We start from the raw sequence: 23,947 nt of genomic DNA, 5'->3' as shown, positions 1-23,947 counted from the left end.
TCAAGTCAGTGCTTTATGACGGAAATAAAGGCCCCACTAAAGAATCTGGGCCTCTTGGCATTTCCACATCTCTGGGCAGGGCTCACACTGCAGCACACCATTCACACTGCTGCATGAAAGAGAAAGATCACAAAGGGCAGATTACAAGGGAGAATGACTCCACTGGTGGGGGGAAGGGACAAGCGTGAATGGACTGTAAATAATGTTGCTAAGAAAGGAGCAGGAATATGGCAACCTCAAATAATCCTCCTGCCAGGAATGCTTCCCAAGAGGACTGTCCTTTAACAGTGCTTTTAAGTACGCAAGAAACACGAAACACGACAACCTTAGGGAACATCTGGGGATAGTCCTCCTTTGCTTGATTAACTTGTAGCGCTCCAAAAGCATTTGTAAAAGCACCTTTAAAATGTACCTAATCCATCACCAGAAATGCCAGAAGAGTACTGTGAGTTACAAAGGCTATCACTGTGACTGGGAGTCACAGCTCTCCTCTACTGCTGAATGTTCATTTGGGATGGCCAGCTCGGCTCCTGAAGGCATCTTATGTATAGTTCTACAGTCCTATCACAGACAGACTCAGACGGCTACTTGAGAGCTACTGTCTCCTCAGACACAATTCAGGGAGAATACCTCCTCAGAAAAAGCTGCTACAGCTCTGAGCAAAACCCAATTGTCAAAATGTTCATGCAACCACTGCGATCTAGGGGTCACTATTTCTGATTGCATCCATTGCCAATTCATGAATAACAAGCAGGCTGGCACTTCTATTCTGTCATAGAGACTTCTCTCTCTTTGCCATCCTCAGGAAACTAGGAACTATCCAGAGGATGCGGACACGAGTATGGCCTTCCATATGACCTTCCATCAACACTTGACATCCTGCCACATTATTCCTTGAAATGTTCTAATTCCTCAGGTCAGGTGTCAATACACAACAAGACAAGGGAAAAACAAAATAAAAGAGGTGAAACTCCCTAATCTATCAATCTACAGGTATAACTATCTGTTGAGGGGGAAATCACCCTAGACATTAATCAGTTTGCCATTAAATTTTAACTGTCAGCTTATTATACAGATGTGACTGAAATGCAAAAACAAAACTAAAGAAAATAATTAGACAGAGATAGTGAGTCATACCGGTAAACTGAAATCCCCCATACTCAGAAAGCTGAGGCCATAGAAGCAAGAGTTCCAGGTCAGTGTGGGCTACAGCATCACCTTTAAGCTGTACATTCTGATACAGAATGTAATCTTATAGCCACAGGTGAAAAGGAAGAACACTAAAACCAGACTATGCACCAGTAATTACAGACTTGATTTGATTCTGTTGCTGTTTAAAGGTGGAACTTTTGTTTACAAACAGAGCCAGACATCCTCCAGGTCAAGGAGGAGGCTCAGCTGCAGGGACTAAAGGACTAGGAGCATTACCTTTGAGTGCTATGCTCAATCTGTGTCAGAGCCCTAACTGTGCACCCTTATGATTTCATCTTATTCTGGACAGAGGACAGCAAACTTAATGAACCAGAACACAGCAACAACCTAACAGGACCTCCCTCCACACACCTGTCAGGCAGGAGTAAGGCTGGGTGCCATTTGTTGACAGTTTGTCATGCTGTTTTCTATAAAGAAAAAAGTGCCTGCTCTACCTACAAATAAAAAGCACCAGTGATAGGAAAAATAAAACCAGAAACAGCAGCAACACTGAAGCTGGTAATTTTTAGAAAAATCTTATCGCTAACATTCTGATTAAAGATCTACTTATATTTAAAACACCCAAAACAGGGAGCTGTTTTAACCTGAATTGAAACCACCCAGTCAAACTCATCACTGACAGGGCATGAAATTTGAACCCAGTAAAAACTAAAGAACTTGGGCTGTCATCTTAGTCATGGCCCAAAGACAGAAGTATTGAGATAAATAATTAGCTTAGTTCTGCTGCTGATGCTGCAACAATACAGCTGGGAAAAAAACAAAACACAAAAACAAAAGCAACAACAAAAATTCAATATTTAAGTAGAAAACCATAATGAGATATATATAATTTCAGCTGCTGAATAACTTCCCAAGGTTGTTGTTTATATTTTGAAGTTGTCGTTATTTCCACAGAATTCTGTTTAAAATTTTATTGTGGGTTCGAAGTGCTGGACAAAACAACTTTGAACACATTCTACAGGAAACACTGTGAGCTGTCTGTCATGAAACCTCACCCACCACAAGATTAAAAAACAAAACAAAACAGTTAATGGGTGTTACAAGGCTCTTCCATTTTTAGAGGGGAGTACCCAATGCTTTCCCGTGTTTTGAAATCCAGGATCTATCTGTTTGATGCAAACCTCAGCATTTTCTAAGAGTTAATAGCAAACTCAACTCCTGCCTGCATTTGAACTTTGGCCAGATCACTCAAATGACATTTCAGAATGGCTCCTGTGGACAGCTTGCAGCAGCTAATCCCTCTTGCTGAGATTAGCACTGATCCCCCCAGCACTATAGAGCTCTGTCCAGCCAGCAGCAGAGCCCTCCCCTACAGGCCTGTTAACAGGACAAATGCCAGAAGGAAGAGGCCTCCAGACTCAGCTGGGCTCTTCACTAGTTAGCCAAGTCCTAACCTACCTTCCACAGGCTTATTCAGAACCAGGCCCCAGGCCAAACCCAGCTTCTGAAAACTACCAGGAAAAACTCACCCAGCGGGCCTCTGGGTCTCTGTGCAGAGGAAGGGCTCCTCACAAGAGGGCTCTCACTGCCTTCCATTCGGAGCCCGGCTGTGCTTCAGTGCACTTGTCAATGCCAGCCTGCATCATGTTTTGAGTCTGCCCACCAACTCCAAACATGCTCCATGTTTGGGCTTACGTAACATTTGCTACTACTGTAAAAAGCACTTGAATGACAAAGGTCCTGGCAGATCAACAGAAAAGGGGGTGGAGTCTAATTTCATCTAATATGGTCATACCGGCTGGCATAAATTCCTCTATTACAGAGGTTCTTAACCGTCCTAATGCTGTGACCCTTTAACACAGTTCCTCATGTTGTGGAGACCCCCCAACCATAAAATTATTTTCATTGCTACTTAATAACTGTAATTTTGCTACTATTATGAATCACAATGTAAATATCTGATATGTGAACCCTGTGAAAGGGGTCCCAACGCCACAGGCTGAGGACTCTATATTAAAGGAGAGCTGGTTTGTCAGAACTGAATATAGAATTTACAAATTTACAATGTGAATTACACTGCTCTTTTCCGAATATCTACCTTTAGAGCAGCAATAATACTGCAGGGTTTACTAAAATAAACAAAATAAAATAAATAAATAAATAAAATTATGGTTTTCTACTTAAATATTGACTTAAAACCTGAGTAATTATGGTATTTCTATGAATATCAATAGCCTTTCTCCATGTTTTATTTCCCTACACAAGCTACACTCACTAATGGTCAAATTTATTAAGCAAACTTTTTAAAAGCTAACTTTTCCTTCCTAAATCAGATAACAACAATCAGGACCCACTTTTGATACATCTTTTCAAAATCTGCCCAATACTACATATGCATATTGTATGGTTAAGCATCAATCCCCAGAGAGCCAAAGTGGAGAGCTCTTGTATTCTTGATACAACTGCTGTCTGTGGCTCCTTGTAAGTAGGTGATGCTGGCTTGGCTGTCCCCTATCACAGCACTATGACAATCTTCCTGTCACTGACAAACCCTACTGTTAAACAGACCTCAGAAAAACTGCTAGCTGATCTGAGTTTTAGGGAATAATGGCTCAGATGCTTGGTGGGTCAGAATGAACACTTTAAATGTGAAAAGAAGTGTGTGGGGGAGATGTTGGGACCCCTTCATGAGTGAATGAGTGAATGTGTGGAGAGGGGAGCAAGAACACTGTTTAGCAAAAGTCATGAATTCTTGACGTAAATCTTTTTACCATAAGGCAAGAGAAAATGTCAAGGAATACCACAAACAATTTCTAAATTAACTCTGATAAAAGAGAATGGCCACACTGCTTTATGTTTACAGCAAGCATCTGGGTTCCAACAGAGTGTGCAATTTTACTGTGTTTGCAATCTACCCTCAATGTCTCACAGCTGTAATCAGAAACTCAAAGCTACAGTAGCCCTGAAGACACTAGAGAAGATGATCAGGCTTATAAGTGCAAGATAAGGACATTTCTCCCAAAATCCTTTAAAGTTAATTAGCATAAACAAATACTTCCCGATGGGCATCTTGGTCAACATGCTATAGTCCCAGCTCCTGGGATTCTAGAGTAGCCTGGACTACATAGTGAGTTTCAGGCAAAAGTGGACTACTGTTCAATACTAATAGTTAATAGTGGAGACTTCAGGCTAATTCACTGGATTTCTTAAATTAGAAGAGAAGCAAATTCTATCATGTACAATATAAATGCAAAAGGTCTTAGTTTTGCCCAAAGTAACTCACCTGGCCGCCCCAGGGAACAACTAAAGGGTCTCAGGGACAAGGGGCCTTTCATAGGCTAAGGCCTTGGTTCTACTGAATCTACAGGACCAGCCTCCAGTGTCCATTTGTGCAAATGTCTGACTGTCTTGTTTTATTTAAAATTTTATTACAAAAAAGTTGCAAAAAATATTGCATACTCTATTTAATCAGACCCAGAGTGGCCATGTGCAACAGAAGCTATGGTGCTTCACACCATGTTTTTTACTTTCACTAATGAATATATGTTCAGGAAAAGTTGGTAAACGTTAGAATTAGAAAGACAATTATCTGTGTCCATTCTCATTATAAGCATGCATTCACTCTGCATCCCCTAACATTTGGTCTTTCTGGCCCTTTTTCTACTTTCCATACTAGATACTCAGGTACACTTGTTTACATATAAACATTTAGTATTTACTAGATTCTGATTATTAGGGAGAACAGATGGACCTTTTTCTTTCTGAGATTATATGACCTCACTTAATATTGTAAGTTTCAAGTCTATCCATTTTCCAGTAACTTTTGTGATTTCATTTTTCTCTATAGTTGAATAGTATTCCATCCATTTTATAAACACCTCAGACTTTCATTATCTGCTCATCTGCTGATGGACACCTGGGCTGGCTCCATTTACTTAATGTAGTGAATGAATAAAGCAAGCAGCAACAGACATGGACATGCAAATGTCTCTACATAGGATATGAAGTTCTTTAGGCATATGCTCAGAGCATATGGGTCACAGAGCAGTTTTTTTTTGTTTTTTGTTTTTTTTTTTTTTTTTGGTCTTTTTAATTTCGAAAAATCTTCAAACTGATTTCCACAATGACTATATTAATTTGTACACCCATCAACAGTATACGAAGACTTCTTTCTCTCCAAATCCTTTTTGACACTTGTTGAAATTTGTTGATGATGGCTATTCTGACTGAGGTGAGGTGGTATCTCAAAGTAGTTTTAATTTGCATTTCCTTAATGGCTAGAAACAACGAACAATTTAAAAACACTCACTGTCCATTTGTGTTTATTTTTGTGTGCTTTTGTATCATTCCTTCTGTACAAAGGGACAGTGCTAATAAGAACAATGTCCTGTGAACAGGCACTCCGTGACTGTTTTGGGACTAACTCAGGGCAGTGTGCACAGCCAGGGGAGGTCTCTGTAGCCTTTGAATTATTTACTTTATTCTGAGACAGTCTTGCTAATGACGAGGCTGGCCCTAAAACCTGTGACCTCCTACTTCAGCCTGTAGGGCAGCTTCGATGCAGGCATGTTCATGGCTGAGAGAAATAATCTGAACTTGTTCTTTTTCACATGTTAGAGAAAGTATGAGTGATAGTAAAGGCCAAGAAAAGTGCAATTCGGTACATTGAGATTTTGTGTACATGAACACAAAAGCTAAGCATAAAGATGAGATTAAGCATGACTCAGTGCTCTGAGGAAAGTCTTCATTAAGCCAGTCCTGCCTTTGCATTTCTTGGAAAACATTACTATTTTGTTTAAATCATTTCCCAATAGTGTACATACAGTATTTTTTGTTTTGGTTGTGACCTATTTTTTCCTATGAAAATAATTAAGGTAAACTTATTAAAAAGATGAAAGTATCGTTTTAATAAGATCAAATAACATTCTCACCTTACAGACCAAAAACCCTGTAACTGCCATAGTTTGAACAGTATACACCAGCAGTTTTACTTAGGCTAAGACACTGCTATTGTCAAAGTGTGGACTAGAACTGTTAGCAGCCAGTGGGCAATGGGGCTTGGGATGAAGGCACAGACCAGTGTGAACACTTCCAATGTATGGCCCAGAGGACGAGGATTCTGGCTTGACCTGGCATCATGCCTCCTCCTACAGGTGGGGACTAAATAAAATAATGCACACACAGTGCAGTACTAAATACATAGCAGACATTCAGTAAACCTTATCTATTATTGATTACAACCACAGTGATAATACAGGACACACAGCATTTGAAGAGACAAAGAATTAGAGTAAAATATAAGTTCATCCTACAGAAATTAGGAAATCCAAACAGCACTTATAAGCCAGCACAATTGTCACCCTATGTTCTGTACGGTAACAAACAAGCTGTTCCTATCTCTGGTGGAAGGCAGTTCTTCATCTTACAAGAACACAAGCCTCCACTAACTCCTCCGTCTCAGCAGGCCAGGCGGGTTATAATTGGCCTTAATTGGCACTTAAAGCAGCTTTAACATTCCTTAGCTGCTGCCAAGGAGCACTTGAAAGGGGAAGAAAGTATTTTCAAACTTGGAAATAGCAAGCAATTCATTCAGCTGAGGGCCTGAAAGACTGCTATCTTGGAATCAGGTTAGCTTCACCAGGAAATGCAGCTATGCTATCATGCCATGCTCATTAGGAGAGCTGGGAAATGAAGTTTATATGAGATAATTCACCTCAGGGGCTAATCCTACATAGTAGCTTTGCTCTGGCTTACGTCTTCTGAACTTTCAGGGGATGGCTTTTCAGGGCTAAATCAATTCTTCATGTACATAAGGCGCACACACACATTATATATTGTCCTCGTGGCCTGATTTCCAAAGATGCCTTTGATCGCTAGGCTTTGTTGTCAATTCATAGACAAACGCGAACACTATTAAAAGACAATTACATCAAATGCAAAGAGGGTATGAGCCCAGCAAAGTGGTGATATATTTTCCTTGGAGTAGCATTAATCCTGCTAAACACTCCATCCTTAGGAGGCTACACATTCTGCAGCGGGTGAATCCTTAACTGGTAGGATTAACTTTCTTCCCTAAGGTAAAAGCCACACAGAACGAAATTCCCTACAGATACCAGAAAGATTGTTTTGAATTGAGTATTTCAAAAGTACCCATTTTTGCTGTATTTCTTTGCCTTATCTGACTAAATACCACCTAGACCTGGGACACATTCTGCAGCATTGCTAATAAGAAGTACATGGGTTGAGAAATTTTCTTCAAACTCAAAATATAATTAAATGTGTGAGTGTGTAAGAAATGGTGTGAGAAGGTTTAAAAAAGTATGTAGAAACTCAGACAATAAGTCCATCACTTCCTTCTGGCGGATAAATATTCTATATGACTAGTAGAGTCAAAACAGCTCTCCATCTTTTCATAAATCATCAAGCAGCAGTTAGCATGTGTGCTATTATGAGAAAGAGTTTCACTCACCCACACATACAGTACGCATTTCTTTCATGAGACAGGGTTTCACTCTATGTCTCAGGCAGCCCTTGACTCGTTATGTATCTTATCTTTCCAGCCGTCTAACTTGGAACAATCTTAATGTAACTGCCTTCTGGGTGCTGGGATTGTAGGTGCACATCATCACTTATGGCTGAGTATATATTTTTAATACACCCAGCAAAATGCTTTTTCTTTTCTATCTTTTTTGTTTGTTTGTTTGTTTTTTTTTTGTTTGTTTGTTTGTTTGTTTTTTTGAGACAAGGTTTCTCTGTAGCTTTGGAACAAACTCTTGGCTCTTGTAGATCAGGCTACTCTTGAATTCACAAAGATCCGCTTGCTTCTGCCTCCCATGCACTGGGACTAAAGGCGTGTGCACCACCACCGCCTGGACCAGGAAAATAGCTTTAATGGAAGTTGTTAAACAAGTTCTAGTATAAAAAGCTCATCCAGCTAGCTACTCAAACCATCCCATGACATTCCCACATTCCTTCTACTATGTCCACCAGGAGACTTTGCTGTCATCATACTTCCAAAGCAGACAGATTTCACTCCCAACCCTAGCTATCTGCTTCAGCTACCCCAGTTCTAACCTAAATCGTTTTTCTTGTCCACCTTTAACCTCAGCCAGTGAAAAACAACACATTAACTGGCTTCTCTGGTCCCCACTGTGGTCCCTACGTCCACCGTCCACCAAGCAACCACAACTATAGCTTGACACTTTTCAGCAGTCCTCTAGTGACAAGGTATGCACACTGTTCAATCTGATCGTTCCCATGCCTTATAGGAACCACCACATCACCTGGCCTGGTTGGTCTCCCTTTTCCAACTTTAATCCAGACCCCTTTCCTCAGTGCACTATCGTGACAAGCCCTACTTCTATCCTGGATCTTTTGGCACTTGCTACTTCCATTGTATAAAGCATTCACTCTTCCTCCAGATCTCAAATGACTGTCTGTTTCTCTCTGCTGAGCCTGAGTACCAACTTTTCAGAAGCTGTCTTTTCTAGTGAAGTAGCCTTCGTCACTGTCTTCATACATTATTCCCAGCATGAATCAATACTGAAAACATTCTGGTGTGTGTTCTCTCTCTCTCTCTCTCTCTCTCTCTCTCTCTCTCTCTCTCTCTCTCTCTCTGTCTCTGTCTCTGTCTCTCCCCCCCTATCCCTATACCCAAAACAAAATACAGACTGCATGCTATCTGGGTTATTGTCCTGCTAACAGCACACATAAATCCCTGGCATTTAATTGGCTCCAAACAAGTATTTGTTAAAACGTAAATGTCACTGATGACTTAATGTCTTCTGAAACAAATCCTAAAGACAGATATTAATAAAAGCAGGTATCAATAGGAGGGGGAAAAACGTATTTTATAAATAAAAATTAAATGGTTCCTTCGAATAGAAAGATCACTGTGACGTTCTCTGCTTATCACATAATGAAGGAAAAAAAGATAAAATGATGTTACTGGGAACAAGAACTTCCTTTTGTTTGATGCTACTGAACTCGTCAGTAAGTTTTAATTAGCACTATTGGGCTTGTGGGAAAGAAAAAAATGTGAATTTATTTTATAACATGTAATTAAGATGCAAAGAGTGTAGGTCCAATTACCCTCTTGGATGGACTTCCATAGACATGAAGTACAACAAGGAAGTATGTTCACCCTGATGTCACCCACCCCTGCTAAGATGCATCTGCTCTGTAGTGAGATATCCACACCCCACCTTGCACCTGTTGCACTGACCACACCCATTGGGGTATGGGGACAGGTTGTAGGAGTGACGTGGGGGGACTAGGTCTGGGGTCCGGGACCCCAGCTTGCTTTCTTGCTTCCTGGTCAGAGACAGAGAATATCCGGAGGCATCCTTTGGGACTGGAACCAGCGGTGGTCATCTGTTTCTGGTGTAAGTGATTTCTCCCTGAATAAACATCCATCAGCGTATAGTTTCCCAGATTCTTAATTTATCCCTGCTAATACTGCTCTGTTTGGCTTCCTCTGCCTGGCCCTCCAACTGCTGAGGAAAAACCTGGCACACGTATTTTCTGTTCTGCAGTTGTAACAGTTTATCTATTAACTGCAGAAAGAAAGAAATTCTCTCAAGAGCTACAAAATGTTTTCTATAAAAAAGGGCCCTTGGCATTGGCTCCCTGCCATGACTCTGGGTTAAGTACATAGGCAGGCCAGAGGCAAAAGAGACACAGTGACTGCTGAGTCCACCAGCCACCTCCTACTATCACATCTTCCCATTACTTCAAGGGTCTCTGTGATTGACATGTTTCTAATGCTGACAACTTTAAAAATTTACCCAAGACAAAACATCTGTCACTATTACCATATTCCAGTACATGTAGAATTCACTGTATCTTCTTGGGCTTTTCTTTTAACTCTGTCTATCCATATTACACACATGAGACTTTAATCTCTAAACTAGGAATTAAACAGAAAATGGAATAATCTGTGCAAAAAGTGCTTTGGAAATTAAAAAATAAGCAGCAATCTGTGGAAAGTTAAGTGTTTTAAATTAATGCCAATCTTTAAAAAAAATGTTAATTGTTGACAAAACTTTAAAGTAGAAAAAGACACAGAATCTAACAATTCCTTGGCAAAAAAAATTCCCACTTAGGAAACATTTTTCTTTATTCAAGAAAAAAATCAACAAGATATTCAAATAAAATAGGACATAAAAACACTCTAAGTCACCAAAATTCAAGTGTCTAAGTGAATCAGAGCCTATCAGAGGGGTGGTGGCTCTCTATTAAACAGCAAACCCTCTACCTTGAGCAGTCTCTGCTCCAGCTACCATAGTCACATGATAGCGATTGCTGGTCACAAACACCTGTCCAATTTATCAACAATGAAAACCAGGTCACTAAGAATCACTTAACTTCTATAGTAACATTCTTTGAAATCAACTAATTAGCACAAGAAAACTAAGATTAATTTCTCCTGAGTAAGTTCAACATACTCTGATGAAAATGACATTTTTGTTGAATGTAATTTATGCTGGCATCCACAAAATCAAAACCACCCAATTCATTAAGTGCAAGATGTACCAAATACAGGTAAAGCTGTAGGATGCTCCCATCAAAGTTGCTCCCTTCCATTCAGCCAGGAAGCAGCCAGGTTATGGCTGTCATTTGTGAGCAGAGGTCTGACACAGGCTTGAGTTTTACACTGAGGCCTAACCAATGCATTCATATGCCACTTACAGTGACTAAGACAAGCAACTGATGTTTGACAAAGGAATGAGCACGTGGGCCTTTTGCATAGTAACAGAAGAGTCTAGAATTCTGTTTCCAAAGTCTGTTATTTCCAAGGGCTAAACTCCTAAATCATCAAAGGAAATAGAATCCAATAGCTTAAGGTGGTGTTTCCCAAAACATGGGATATAGTTCACCCTAACATTATTAACATTAATCATAAGTAAAACAAATGCACGCTCAAAACCTCTTTCAATTCTGTAGATAAGCCATACCATATATGGATAACACTTGCCATTACACTAGCCATACAGGCTCCTTTTAAACAAAAGGGACAGGTCTCAGGTTCATAGCCAACACTGGCAAGACCATCCACAAAGAATTACAAATTCTTTACCTTATACTGTCATCCTTTATGATAATCAACACTATAGCCTTTTCTATGTTTCCCTTAAGAGTTTTCTTTGTAAGTGATTTATACAAATAAAAACTGATTAAAGAAAAGTAGTAAGTAAAACTAAGTCAATAAATTTCATCATCTCCAACCTGATTAATATTGGGAATGAATGGCTCAGTCTCAAGTCACTATCATGTCCAGGCTCAGAGAGTCAAACTGACCCAAAAGGTTAATGCGTGGATCAGCCTAACCAATTTAAGGCAAAATGCTCCAAGGGCTGACAGTTGATCAGGGTTTCAATTACTTATAGAAATTCTAAATACGATACCTGTCCAGGATGAATTAATATCTCTCATTGATTTCTGTTACATAAGATCAGTCCACTGTGTACAAAGGTGGTAGTGGTGGAGGTGTAGGTGAGCCAAGGCCCTCTCCCTAAAAACAAATGTAAGCAGCAGAGCACAACGCAGTGGGGACTAGCCGGAGACTCTGTGGAATCAGTAGGAGGGAGGCATGCAATCTAGCAGGCAGGCTACAAGCCCTCCTTAGTTACATTCTCTCTCTACTTATACACATCCACACACAATGTGGGAAGACCACAGTTTATCCAGTAACAGTAAATGGCCAACAGATCAGTAACACATTAAGATTCTCACTTCCAAAAAACAGCACTGTTGGTTTTAGAGAAAGTTGCCATCTTAGTCCTTGTTTATGTTTACAGTTTCAGCAGCAATTAGTGTGACACTACCAGCCACTATACCACGACTTCAAAACAGACTTTTACAACAGGGCCTCCTTGCTCTGCACCAATGTTAGTGTTAACAAGTCTGAGTAAATGTGCACTAGCGCCTGGGCCAGCCCCTGTGAGCTCCTATGACAATTCTAGAGTGGACAGTACCTCTGAAAGCAGGGAGTGATGGCCAATTTGCAAGTCAGGAGGAGCCAAGGCAGCTTTCCACTGCCAGTTCCTGGGTTCTACTCCTGGAGACTCCGTGTGGTATGTTTGGAGTGGGTTTGGGGAAGTAGAAGACAGCTCCCTTGATTCAGATGCAGAACAGGCGTTTTGAATGCACTGACTCAAATTACATTTTTAAAATCTGCTATTAACCATAAGAAACATCTTGTGCTTAAAAATATTAAGTAACTAACTGAACATAAACACGGGGAATGCCGGAATATTTCAAAACATGACAGTACCATCAAGAAAATATACATTACTATGACTGTACATTTTCAAGAAAGAAAACAGGTTATACCATGAGAACAGTCAGAATATAGAGCCTGGGAACACTACAGTGACACTGTAGCCGTCACCATCACTAGTCAGGTATTTCCCCTAAAGGCAGTTTGCTAGCAAAAATCAAATGGCCACTTCTCTAAGCACCAATGGGTTGCTCACCAGTTTCCTCAACACCCATATCACCGATCTAAGTAACTTATGAGCTACACTGTGGTGTCTTTCCCTGTCCTGGCTGATGTAAAAATGTAAAAATCCTATAAGATTTTACAGCAACTGCCTATTGGTTCCTAAAAGTCACAGGACAATACCAGTCAACACAGGAACTCACAAAAATTACTAACATGTTTTTATCAAAAGCTACACTCACTCCACTGGCAGGTGTGGGATTTTTAAAGACAAGTTCTGCCTCCCAATGCTGGAATCTACAGGAATCCAAAGTTCTCAAACACAGTCAAGGAGCAGTAAACTAAGAAAGGAAAAGACTCATTCATCACAACTGAAAGTGAGAGGAGGTGGGAGAGCACAGCAATGCTCATGCCGAAGCGGCTTCCCTACAGCCAGGGCAAAATCAGATGCTTTCAGTGACTTCTCTGACCACGGCCATGTGAACAGTGAATTCTGTATTCTGACCATTTTCCAGGCCCGCTCCTGATGCTGAGTGAGAGCAGCAGCCCACAGCTCCCAGGCAGCCACAGCCTCACGGGAAAGCACACTTGGTGACAGGAGTGATCAACTAGGTTTGCTAGGTTAGAAGGATTAAAATATATCTCAGACATCCAGTATTCTCAACTTGCAGTGGCTTGTTCTACATTAGTTATGCGCATCTGAACTGCAATAAACAAATGACAATGGCTACTTGGCAAGATTCTGGTTTTTAAAAATGTTTTTCATATTTACTATCTATAAAAAATAGAATAGTAAGAGAATGCAAGAATTGTCCTCCTGGAATTTCATCAAAAAGGAAGGAAAAAAGGGATAAGGGAAGATTGGTTTCCAAAAATAGTTTTCCTCTCACAACTCCTGCACACAAAAGGGACAGGACAGCACCGAGAGTGGCTCTCCTTGGCGCCGGACACCCTGGGATACCTCCCACCCAGGCGAAAACCGCGCACCCTCCTCTACTTCACCAGGCCTGGATGCCTGCCTGTGCTGACCTGTCTGGGACGCCAATGACACTCTCTTCTGCTGCTGACTCGGAGGCCTCCAGGACACTCTCTTCTAACCTGTAATATTTCCCTTGCCACTAGAGGGACCTCCACCTCATGCTCAGGATCTTTGTTGTCACTCTGCACTGGGGACTGACACAGAGGCAGACACAGGAAGATTAGAAGAGTGGTTTTAAAACTACATCTGTGCTGCTTCCTTGGTGTCCTAGGTGACAGCGGCCCATATCGATCCTGCATCCCTAGACAGGGAACCAAGATTGTGTAGTGTGAGGTCATCGCTAGGTAAAGCAGTCCTACAAGATGACCAAGATTATACTTTTAAACTTAAAACAGTTCTACAGGAAGCAGCATGTTTATAGTTTCTCTAGTGTTTCCTTCTAATCTAGTCTACCCATCAGTTCCCACAGGGAAGCATCATTAAATCATATTCTGGCTCTGAGTATCGACGACAGGTTTCCACTCAGCAAAGGCCTGTGAGTTACTCCCAGCCTACTCTTGTACAGGGCTCATCCACAAATGGGTACAACATACAACAGTACTGGCCAATGAGAACAGTCTAGCACATTCCAGACAGCCTGGATGTTCTTAGCTCAGAGCTTACTCAAGTCACTCTGAAACCAGCCTGGACCCACCAAATATGGTCGTTCAGTACATAAGCTGTGCAGCTGTCTGTGGGAGCCTTGTCTAGTCTCATCCAAACACTTCCAATTTCAGGGGGTTAAAGGTCATTACAAACTACCTTCTGCACTTTCTAAAACAGGCTTATGTATAGCAAATTTAAACACATAAAAATTAAAACCTTTAGGCAGACAGCAAATGATTTTACTTTTCAAATCCTCTTTTGAAGGCTTTTTCTCTAAGAAGATTCACAGTTACCACACTGGTGGCCAAAGTGAGCCTCCTTATTCTTAAGGCCTCTGGCTGTTTTAAACTCTAGACATAGACCTTCTTGTGTTTGGAGCTGGACCTTTGTTCACTCTGCTAACCCCCAATCCCTGCCCTCCAGATTTGCTAAGCACTGCTGGTGGCTTTACACATGCCTTCCACAGTCCTAGCAGGAGCACTGAGGTTGCCACTTCTCCTGTCCTGCAAAAAGCAAACTAAGGCTGGGTCACTTGCTCAAGGCAAAGAAAGAAGCTGTTGTTCTTACAGGTTTAAATGTAGGTCCAATCTAGTCCCTGCTTCAAAGGTCTGAAAACAAATACTGGGCAACTGACTTTCTTTTCCAATGTCAGACTTCTGTGTGGTGGCACACACCTTTAATCCTAGCACTTGGTAGGCAGAGGCAGGAGGATTTCTGTGAGTTCAAGGCCAGCCTGGTCTACAAAACAAGTTCCAGAAGAGCCAGGGCTACATCTGTCTGAAAAAAGCCAAAAATCAAACCAACCAACCAACCAAACAAACAAAAACATCTAAACATCTACTAAATTCACAACCAAGGACTCAAGAAAGAAAGAAACCTATAATAATATTAATGTAAAGTTTTAAGAGATACTCTTGCCTCAGATTTCAGGAAATGCCAGAAAATGCAGATCAGAAAATAAAAATATAAAATCCAGAAAACACAACACAATAGCTTTTAGCTCTTCCTATGAACTGGAATGCCTACTTCCTTTCCTTTAAGTGGCCTTCAGTAATGCCTGCAGCTTTACCTTTCCCTCCTCATAATTTTCATGATTCAGCACTTACCATAATGAGATTGAAATGCCTGTGGTTTGACAACTTGGTTGCAGTCGTTACACACCACCAAGTAGAAATCATCATGTGCCGGACAGAGACCAAATATTGGCATATCTGCAACAAAGAGACAGTCATCACTTATCTGTTATGACTAAGATGAGAGCATTGAGCACTGACAGTAAACAGCACACGGACCACTCAGGAGCCTATCACCACTGACAAAGAAATCTAACCAGGCTGAGGCCTTTACAAAGGGCTGAAATAAATGAATGCATCAAATTATTAGAAGGTGTGGAAGTGCTATTAAAATGAACACAATGAATACATTAACACAATAAAACGATTGAAGGTGAACTCTTACATGACTGAGGAACAATATGAAAGAATATGAAAAATATGAAAAAAACATGAAATGTGCTTAGTAATTCACAAAGCTGTAACAATATTTTTATTTGCTTAAATATGGGTTCTATTCCAGTAGTTGGTCCCAAGTCCTACCGTCCAGATAAGAAAAGTACAGAGACATCACCAGAGAGTAATTTCATCTGCTTCTCAACCATGCCATACAAAGACATTTGTTTTCCACTTGTTTTGGGGCCCAATCACTCTTACATCCTGATTCCACCTTACCGACTTTGGGTACAAACCCAGAAGCTCAGACACTAATTGTAGTCTGATTTCCAGAATAGGGCAGGAGACAAGTTTTATTTTGTTTGTAAACGGTGAAAACAAAACTATGTGTATATACATGAAAATGCAAAGTAATTTCATTTCTAGTATGTTAAACATAAAAATGTCCAACCATTAGATACTGTTAATAATAATCTAGGAAACAAACCAAAGTTTAGACCCAGAATCTAAACTTTTAAAACTCCAAGATAATCAATTTTGAGCAAATATTTCAATGAGTGGATAGATAACACATTTTAACTTGACAAATATTTTATCAGATCAAACTAAGCGAGGCAGGAAAGAAAGGAATGTGGGCATATAGCTCAATGGTGGAATGCTTGCCTAGCCTGAGTAAGACCCTGGGTTCGATCCCTATTCCCCACAAAATAAGTAATTAGCAAAAAAGTAAATGGGAGGCTAGATGGCCTATTTTCTCTTTCCTATAGATTTAATTTCACTTTTCATGCATAATGGTACTGGTTTTAAAAGAAAAGACCAAAAGAGATGTCAGAAAATTATATCTAAAATATCAAATTGGTATTCTAATATTTATAAATGGCTATATTAGTAGCATTTTCTTGAAGGTATCTTTTATACTGAATTGCACATAAACAGTCATAAATCTGAAATGCAGAAAGGACATCGCAATTCTGGGGTGCAGGCACATTACTGAGTAGTTTCTCTGTCCCGTGTTCTCACTTTATCCAGACACCTACTTATAAAGGTCCCACTACTCCAGAGAAACTGAGTTAGGGAGCAGTGAAGAACTTTGTCTAAAGCTAATAGCAGGGATACTAATGCATAGGATGGCTTGAACTGGGTCTCTTAAGACCAAAGAATAATTTCTAAATATTCCATCTAGAGTCTAATATCAACAACTTGGAATGTCAGAGCTGAAGACCTCTGATTACACAAACTGAATAGACAATGTAAGAAACTTGCAGCACACTGTTATTTCTCTGATGACAAGGTACTATTTTCTTTAAAAAGCATGTCTACTTTAGGTTAAACACAGTACATATGGGAATAAGGGTAAAGTTATATATATCCCATGAGATGATGCATGTATGTTATTTGTCTTTTTTCTTTTTGGTTTCTCTGTGTAACAGGTCCCAGCTTTGTAGATCAGTCTAGCCTCAAAGTCACAGAGATCTACCTGCCTCTGCCTCATGAATGTTGGGATTAAATAAATGTGCGTGCCGCCACATCTAGCTATAATATGCTATTTTTCTAAGGCTATTGTCTAACATAGAAGTTGCATTATATCCCTGTGCTAAGTATCCTAATATAGATACTAATAAGGAAAATTCAAATTACTAGAGTGGCATAGATTTTATGTTTAGATTTACAAAATATAAAATGTCTTTAAATATCAAATTAATAGTTTCATTAATGAAAACAAGCCAGTTAACCTTATTAAAAAAAAAAAAAAACCAGAAGTTAAACAGCATTTAAGAATGGTTCTAACTTCCTTTTAGCCTGTGATGAGCTAGTCTATCACTTCTTACTGTACTCAGTGAAAGGCAGTGTTATGTGATCTATGTATTTTAGGTAGGCCTGGCAGCAAATGCTGTAATCCCAGCACTTGAAAGGCTAAAGCAGGTGGATGAGTTTGACGCCAGCTTGGAATGTACTATATAGTAAAATGCTGTCTCAAAAACCAAAATCAGTACATCTATATATACAGTCCTATACTTCAGGAGGCTAAACTGACTACACCTTTAAAACCAAGGCAATTTAAGAAATTAGGGCAGGTTGTAGTCCAGTGGTAAAGTGCCTGGCTAAACTAAACTGCATGATACTCTGAGAACAATACCCAGTGACAGAACAAACAAAGGCAGAGAAGGGAAGGGAGGGAGAGAGGGAGGGAGGGAGGAGAAAGAGAAAATGTATATAGATCTTTGTAGGTAACAATGACTGACATTGCCAAAGTGATCTTTATGAAAAACAGCATCTTCTCTTTAACCTGGTTTCCCTCACCCTTCTATAACTAGCAGCAGAGGGCATTATTCTTTAAGTAATCCATATTTCTGCTAAAATTTCAATTTCCTCAAAAATGTAAGATCACTTGAGACTTCAAATGACAATATGCGGACCAAAATTACAGTTGACTTACTGACTCTATTTGTACATTTTACATGGCTTATCACATTTGCTTTCTTTTCTTTTGTTCAGAGACTATTTTTATTATAACATTTATTAATTATATATTTTAAGATTCACTCTCCTGCTTTCATACAGGCATGAATCATATTCATCCACCTTCCTACTCACTCTTACTTCCCACTGCCCTATTTCATCTACATCTAATAATCCTATAATAGAACACTGACCTTACTTCAGGAGAAATGACACGAACGCAGTACAAACAGGACTCACGCTGTAAGCTCAGGTCCTAGCCACCTATAATACCGTGTCCTGCTGGGCAGCATGTGCATCACCTAGTCTCAGTGCATGCTACCCTGAGAAACCCAATTCCTATTCCAAAACTTCTAAACAACTTAAGTTTTAATTTTGTAAATGATTTGCTTTCAGGTAGCCATATCTGGATATAATATAGAGAACATAAAATAATTTAAATAAGATGTCGTTGGGGCAGATTCTATAACAATTTGCTGTACTAGGACATTCCAGAGTCCTTAGCAACAAGAACAAAATGTACAATGTTGTGGCAACAACAACAACAAAAGAGATTTGTGAGAGGCAGTGTGTGTGTGTGTTTGTGTGTGTGTGTGTGTGTGTGTGTGTGTGTGTGTGTATTAAAGGCATAAAGCATAAACTTCACAATCAGCTCACCTACAAACAAGCATACAGGTTCTGTCAAAAGAAGTTTGACTTATAGCAGAAAAAAATTATTTAACAAAAGTGAAGGTTTCTATTGACTTAGTTGGTAAAATACATTATATATATATAAATTAATTCAATTGGGTACATAAAATACTGAAAAGCTTTTAAATTGTACTTGAGTTCATGAATTATGAAATAATTTAAAAAGAATGAATGCAGTGTAAGCCCTACATTTTCTTTTTTTTTTCTTTTCTTTTTTTTTTTTTAGGTCCTGAGAGAACAAAGCTTTAGTGTTTTTTGTTTGTTTGTTTGTTTGTTTTATTTTATATAACCAAGTCCATTTAAATGAAAAGAAACATTTATAGACAATATTTGGGAATTTGGGCGTCATTCTTTCCAAACTACTTCCTGCTGGTAAGGGGTGCTATCATGGGGGATTCTAAGAAGATGCAGAAATCAAAGCCCTACATTTTCATCAGGATCTAGGTTACAATAAATAAGGAATGGCCCAGTACCTATTATCTAGGCTAATGCATACTTTGGGGTTTCCAAACCAGCATAGTGGAAGAACTGGGCATAAGCACAAGGGTGCACAGAAACCCCACTGTCCCCATGGGAAAGATGGCCCTGTGTCAGAGGCTGGCCCTCTGGCTGTAGAGAATATACTGAGTTAGCTTTGGTGTTGCTACCATAGGAAGGAAGCCTTGTGTCAGAGGCTGGCCTTCTGGTTGTACAGAAGACTGTGTGTGGTGACAACAGAAATCAGGTGTTGTAAGAAACCAGTTAATCTTTTCAGGATACTGAGTTTCTCCCTTCTCCCACATAACCCAAATGTCTATACATCAACTGTTCCCATCTTCAACTGAGACTACTCCCAAGCTCTGTCTAGAGATCAGTGGTTCTCAGCCTTCCTGATGATGTGACCTTTAATTCTGTTCCTCATGTTGTAGTAACTACAACCATAAAATTGTTTCATTTCATTGTTAATTAACTGTAATTTTGCTGTTATGAATTGTAGTGTAGATATGCGATATGCATCATATTTGATATTCGACCCCTGTTTAAGTGTCATTTGACCCTCCCCCACCACAGTCGTGATTCTATATCCACCTTGATGGAACTAGATGCCATCTTCTAGCTACACACATCTCACACAGAGCAGTCAAGCACAAGAGAACTCACTGTTAAAGACCCTATGTTTGTTTGCAACTATCTCCTCAACTCTGGGTCAATACTATTTACCCTTTAATGTTGACATTTAAAACTCAGGTGCTCCCAGTATGTGTGATCAACTAGGCTTGACACCCAGTAGAACAAAAACAAGAGCAACATCGTCCCCACATAGAATTCTTCTATCTGGGCCACCTGTAGATCCCTTACCCATTCTAGAACCCCTCATCATGGCCACTGGTGAAGGGTCACTGCAGCACCCTTTCCCCTGGACTGTGAAGAAGTTTCCTAAGTAGCTAACAGAATGCCCCTTCCATTAGGTCACAGGAGCTGCTTAAAATCCTCTAGCAATTTCTCCAGTGACATTTACGAATAAAATCTGAGCCCTTACTGCATTTGAGTGACCTCTTCCGGTTCTTCCTCTTTCCAGGCCTGGTGTTATACTTGCTCCTTGGAAAATGCCCGGCACTTTCTCACAAATTAGGTCTCAGCTGAACAGTTATTTCTTCAAAGGGCGACTCCCCTCTTCCCAATTACCTACTCTTTCACTGGCATCTCAGCAGCATGGCTAAGGCACAGGCTGCTATGATTCTGAATCTTAGTTTTCCAAAGACAGATGTGACTGTGGGCAATTACCTTAACTTCCTTGAAGTTCTTCACTTGTCAAAAACTGATGACCACTGTGCTTTTTACACTGAATATCTACATGGTGGAAATATAAATAAAGACAGGCAACATTTGAAGGAGCCCTGACACTCACTCAGTGTTTTCCCACTCTGAGGGAGAAGAGTCACATAGTCCTGTTGAGGTGGCCAGGCAACTAGGGAACAAGCTATTAAGTGACAGAACCAAGATTTGAATTCATGCCTGCTAGTCTCACACTCCAGCACTCTTTCACCATCAGCGCCTTCCTCCCCGACTCACTCTCACTGCTTGGGCCCACAGCCCTATGCTCCCCGGACAGTTTTTCCCTTCCTCTGCTCCAGGTCTGTCAACGTATGAAGCACCTGCACCACTCCTTCACTTGAAAACATTCAGGCTTCTAAGTGGTGAACTCTGGACTCAGGCTGAAGAGTAAGCTCAATCTGCGAGAGACTCAGAAGCCCAGCAGCAACTTGCTTACTTCCCCACAATTCCACCTTTGGATCAGAATGCTCCCCCTTCTCTTTCTTACAAGGAAATGGCTCCGATGCCCTCAGTCAGGTTTCTACTTGTGCCATTCTCACACTCACTAAGGACCAAAGGCTAAAATGGACACTTCTACACAGGGGACTTGCCAAACTCAAGAATGAGCTCTTGGAGTGTTCTGTGAAGTGGCTGCCATCCGGAATATTTCTGTAGCTTGTTTCGAGGACTAAAAACTAAGAGCCGTGAACTGGCCCACAAAGCCCTAAATAACCAGACTTGTTATCTGGCCCCATTCATACTGGAAATACTTCCAAATAACCTAAGCGCTGTGCAAATGGGTCTCTTTAATAGCTTTAAGTTTTTACCACAATCAGCACTGGTGGTTGTTCTCTTCTTTCAAATAGCAATGCTCAACAGAAGGCAATTAGAAAACTGTAATGTTTAGAAAGGTTTTAATTGCTGTTAAATAGCCACTGGAGTCTTAACCAGGAAAGGACAAAACAGAACTTTATTTTTACCCATTAGGAGCATCTCTGAGCATGCCTCAAATTCACTTCATCTATTCCTATTAATAAAAGAACTCTACTCCTGTTTATACCTAATGTTAAAGTTAAAAAAAAAGAACCAACCAGACAGAAAGACCAACGAGCAACCTGCCAAATGATGTATGGTCTGGTCTAAGGACCAGTCTGAGAAAGAAAATAAAGTGTGTGTGTGTGTGTGTGTGTGTGTAAAGAAAACAAAAAAGCTTAGATAAGAAAATAATCTTGTATAAAGAATACTCCATGATGGACAATGATCTCCCCAGAAGGTATGTATTATATGAAAAATACTTAACTGGTCAATGATGCCTAGAGACAACTCTTCCCCCTGCTAATAATAAAATAAAAAATACTCAGGCTATCCTCATTCCTCTTGTGACAACCATAACTAGATGGTAAAACCCTATTGCTAATAACAATGCACACTGTGGTTATGGGACAGAGAAATAAATGGAACCAAGACACTCTTCTCCTGAGAGTTAGCTTTCATCGTGCTGTGATGTGCAACTATCTTGTCTATGGGGGAGAAAAGACACTGATGGTCTTACCAAGAGCTGTTACAATACTAACCTGACAAACAGTGGTGTGATGTTACCATAATTATTATGGGGATGACCAACCACTAACTGATTAAATCTGAGGACTATTCAATAGGAAAAAATTCACATCTGACACTATAAATCTGGTCAAAATCCCATGGCTCAGGAAGTCATAGACACAAAGAGGAAACTGAGGGTTTTGTTAAGTGATCGTACTTTCAAACTGCCTTCTAAATAGCTATGATTTATACTCATAGATCAGTGCTGTCCTCAATCTTGGCTAGAAAAGCCCCTTTCTGCAATGGGCAGTGAGTGGTTCATGTAGACTAACCACTGGTCCTGATGCTGACAGCAGGTGACTATGTGTGTTCAGCTCTAAGTGAGACATCCATATCAACCCCACCTGCAAAGGCTCAAGGAACACCAGATAAAAGAGACAAAAATGATGTAAAAACAGGATTGTGGAAGAGTGCTGTGACATGCTGTCTACTGGACCTGACACTCATGAACTCCCAGCAGCAATGGTGGCATAGAGAAGGCCAGTACACTTGAAATTCAGGAGACGGGGGAGGCTAAAAAAGCCCCTCCACTAGTTGAGGAGTTACTGGCATCTGATAGCTATGGGGTGAGGGAGAGCCATTTTTCTTTGGAAGATTGACTGCTGGTAGGTTGTCTCTGACTCCATACCCATAAGCAGGAAAGCAGCAGGAAGTGGACTCAGTGGATTAAAGAAGACATGAAGTTGGGAAGAGATGTGCTAGGGCACAGGGGGAGGTGGAAAGGGGAAGTGGGAGATGGATATGATCAAAATACATTACATACGTGTATCAAATTTTCAATTCGGTTAAAATCATCTATTTAAAACACCCCATGTGATGTTTACTATTCAACTATAAACAGCAAATATTTTAAGATATATTTTTAAAGAATTTCATACATACACACAATGCATTTTGATCATCTTCACTCCCACATCTGTCCCCAACTCTTTTCAGTTTCATTCCCTACTTCCCCTCCCCTTAACAACTCTGGATCCTCTTTTTGCTTTTAATTATCCATGAAATGAGTTCAGCTTATGCCGTCCATATACTCACAGGTGAGCAACTATCCACTTGAGCTTTGGTGTGTCTATCAGGGTCATACTAAGTAAATTGACTCACCCTTCCCCAGAAGCCATCAACTGCCAATTGCTCCTCAGTTAGGGATGGGGGCTCATGATCTACCCCCATGCTGGAATGCTGATTTGCTTGATCCTGTGCAGATGACCACAGCTGCTGTCCCTATCATGCCCAAAAGACACTGTTCACTCCAGTCCTCCCTGACCTCTAGACTTCAACAGTCTTTCTACATTCCTCTACCATTAGCATCCCAAGCCTTGGAGTAGATAATGATGTATTAGTCCCATTTAGGCCTGAGCACTTCACTGACACTGCACTTTGACAAGTTTCTGTGCTAACTGCTGCCCTCTGCACAAAGAACCTTCTCTACTGAGTTCTGAAAGCTGAAATGCAAATCTTATCACAATGACACTCCACAAGTGAATCTTGAGTACCTTTGTTGTCACTACTGAACTGACACAGCACCTGGAACTAGAGAGTGACAAATGGAAAAGTACCGAGGATTTGGGTTTAGAAGGGCTGTGACAATTACCAACACAATCCACATGGATGGCTGTCTCACACATCTCTTACATGTCTCCTCAAAATACTGCCAGCAAGGTCTGGCCCTATAAGTCAAAGGAAGTTTTTAATAGCACGTGTCCCAAATGTGGGCACAGATACCAAAATCCTTCT

General features: G+C 40.3%; 1 protein-coding gene across 3 annotated transcripts in view; it reads right to left on the bottom strand.

Annotated features, from left to right (window-relative positions):
• Atxn7 (ataxin 7) overlaps nt 1–23,947 on the bottom strand; it is an 83,924-nt gene that overhangs the window by 25,963 nt on the left and 34,014 nt on the right. For all 3 annotated transcript variants that reach the window (XM_051206761.1, XM_051206760.1, XM_051206762.1), the window contains one exon: nt 15,326–15,430. In XM_051206761.1, the coding sequence (XP_051062718.1) occupies nt 15,326–15,430 (105 nt within the window). The remainder of the gene's footprint in view (nt 1–15,325; nt 15,431–23,947) is intronic.

Source organism: Phodopus roborovskii, unplaced genomic scaffold, assembly GCF_943737965.1.
Source record: "Phodopus roborovskii unplaced genomic scaffold, PHOROB, whole genome shotgun sequence".
Classification (NCBI taxonomy): domain Eukaryota; kingdom Metazoa; phylum Chordata; class Mammalia; order Rodentia; family Cricetidae; genus Phodopus; species Phodopus roborovskii.
The sequence above is the reverse complement of the archived record's forward strand: the minus strand, read 5'-3'. Positions and strand labels throughout refer to the sequence as shown.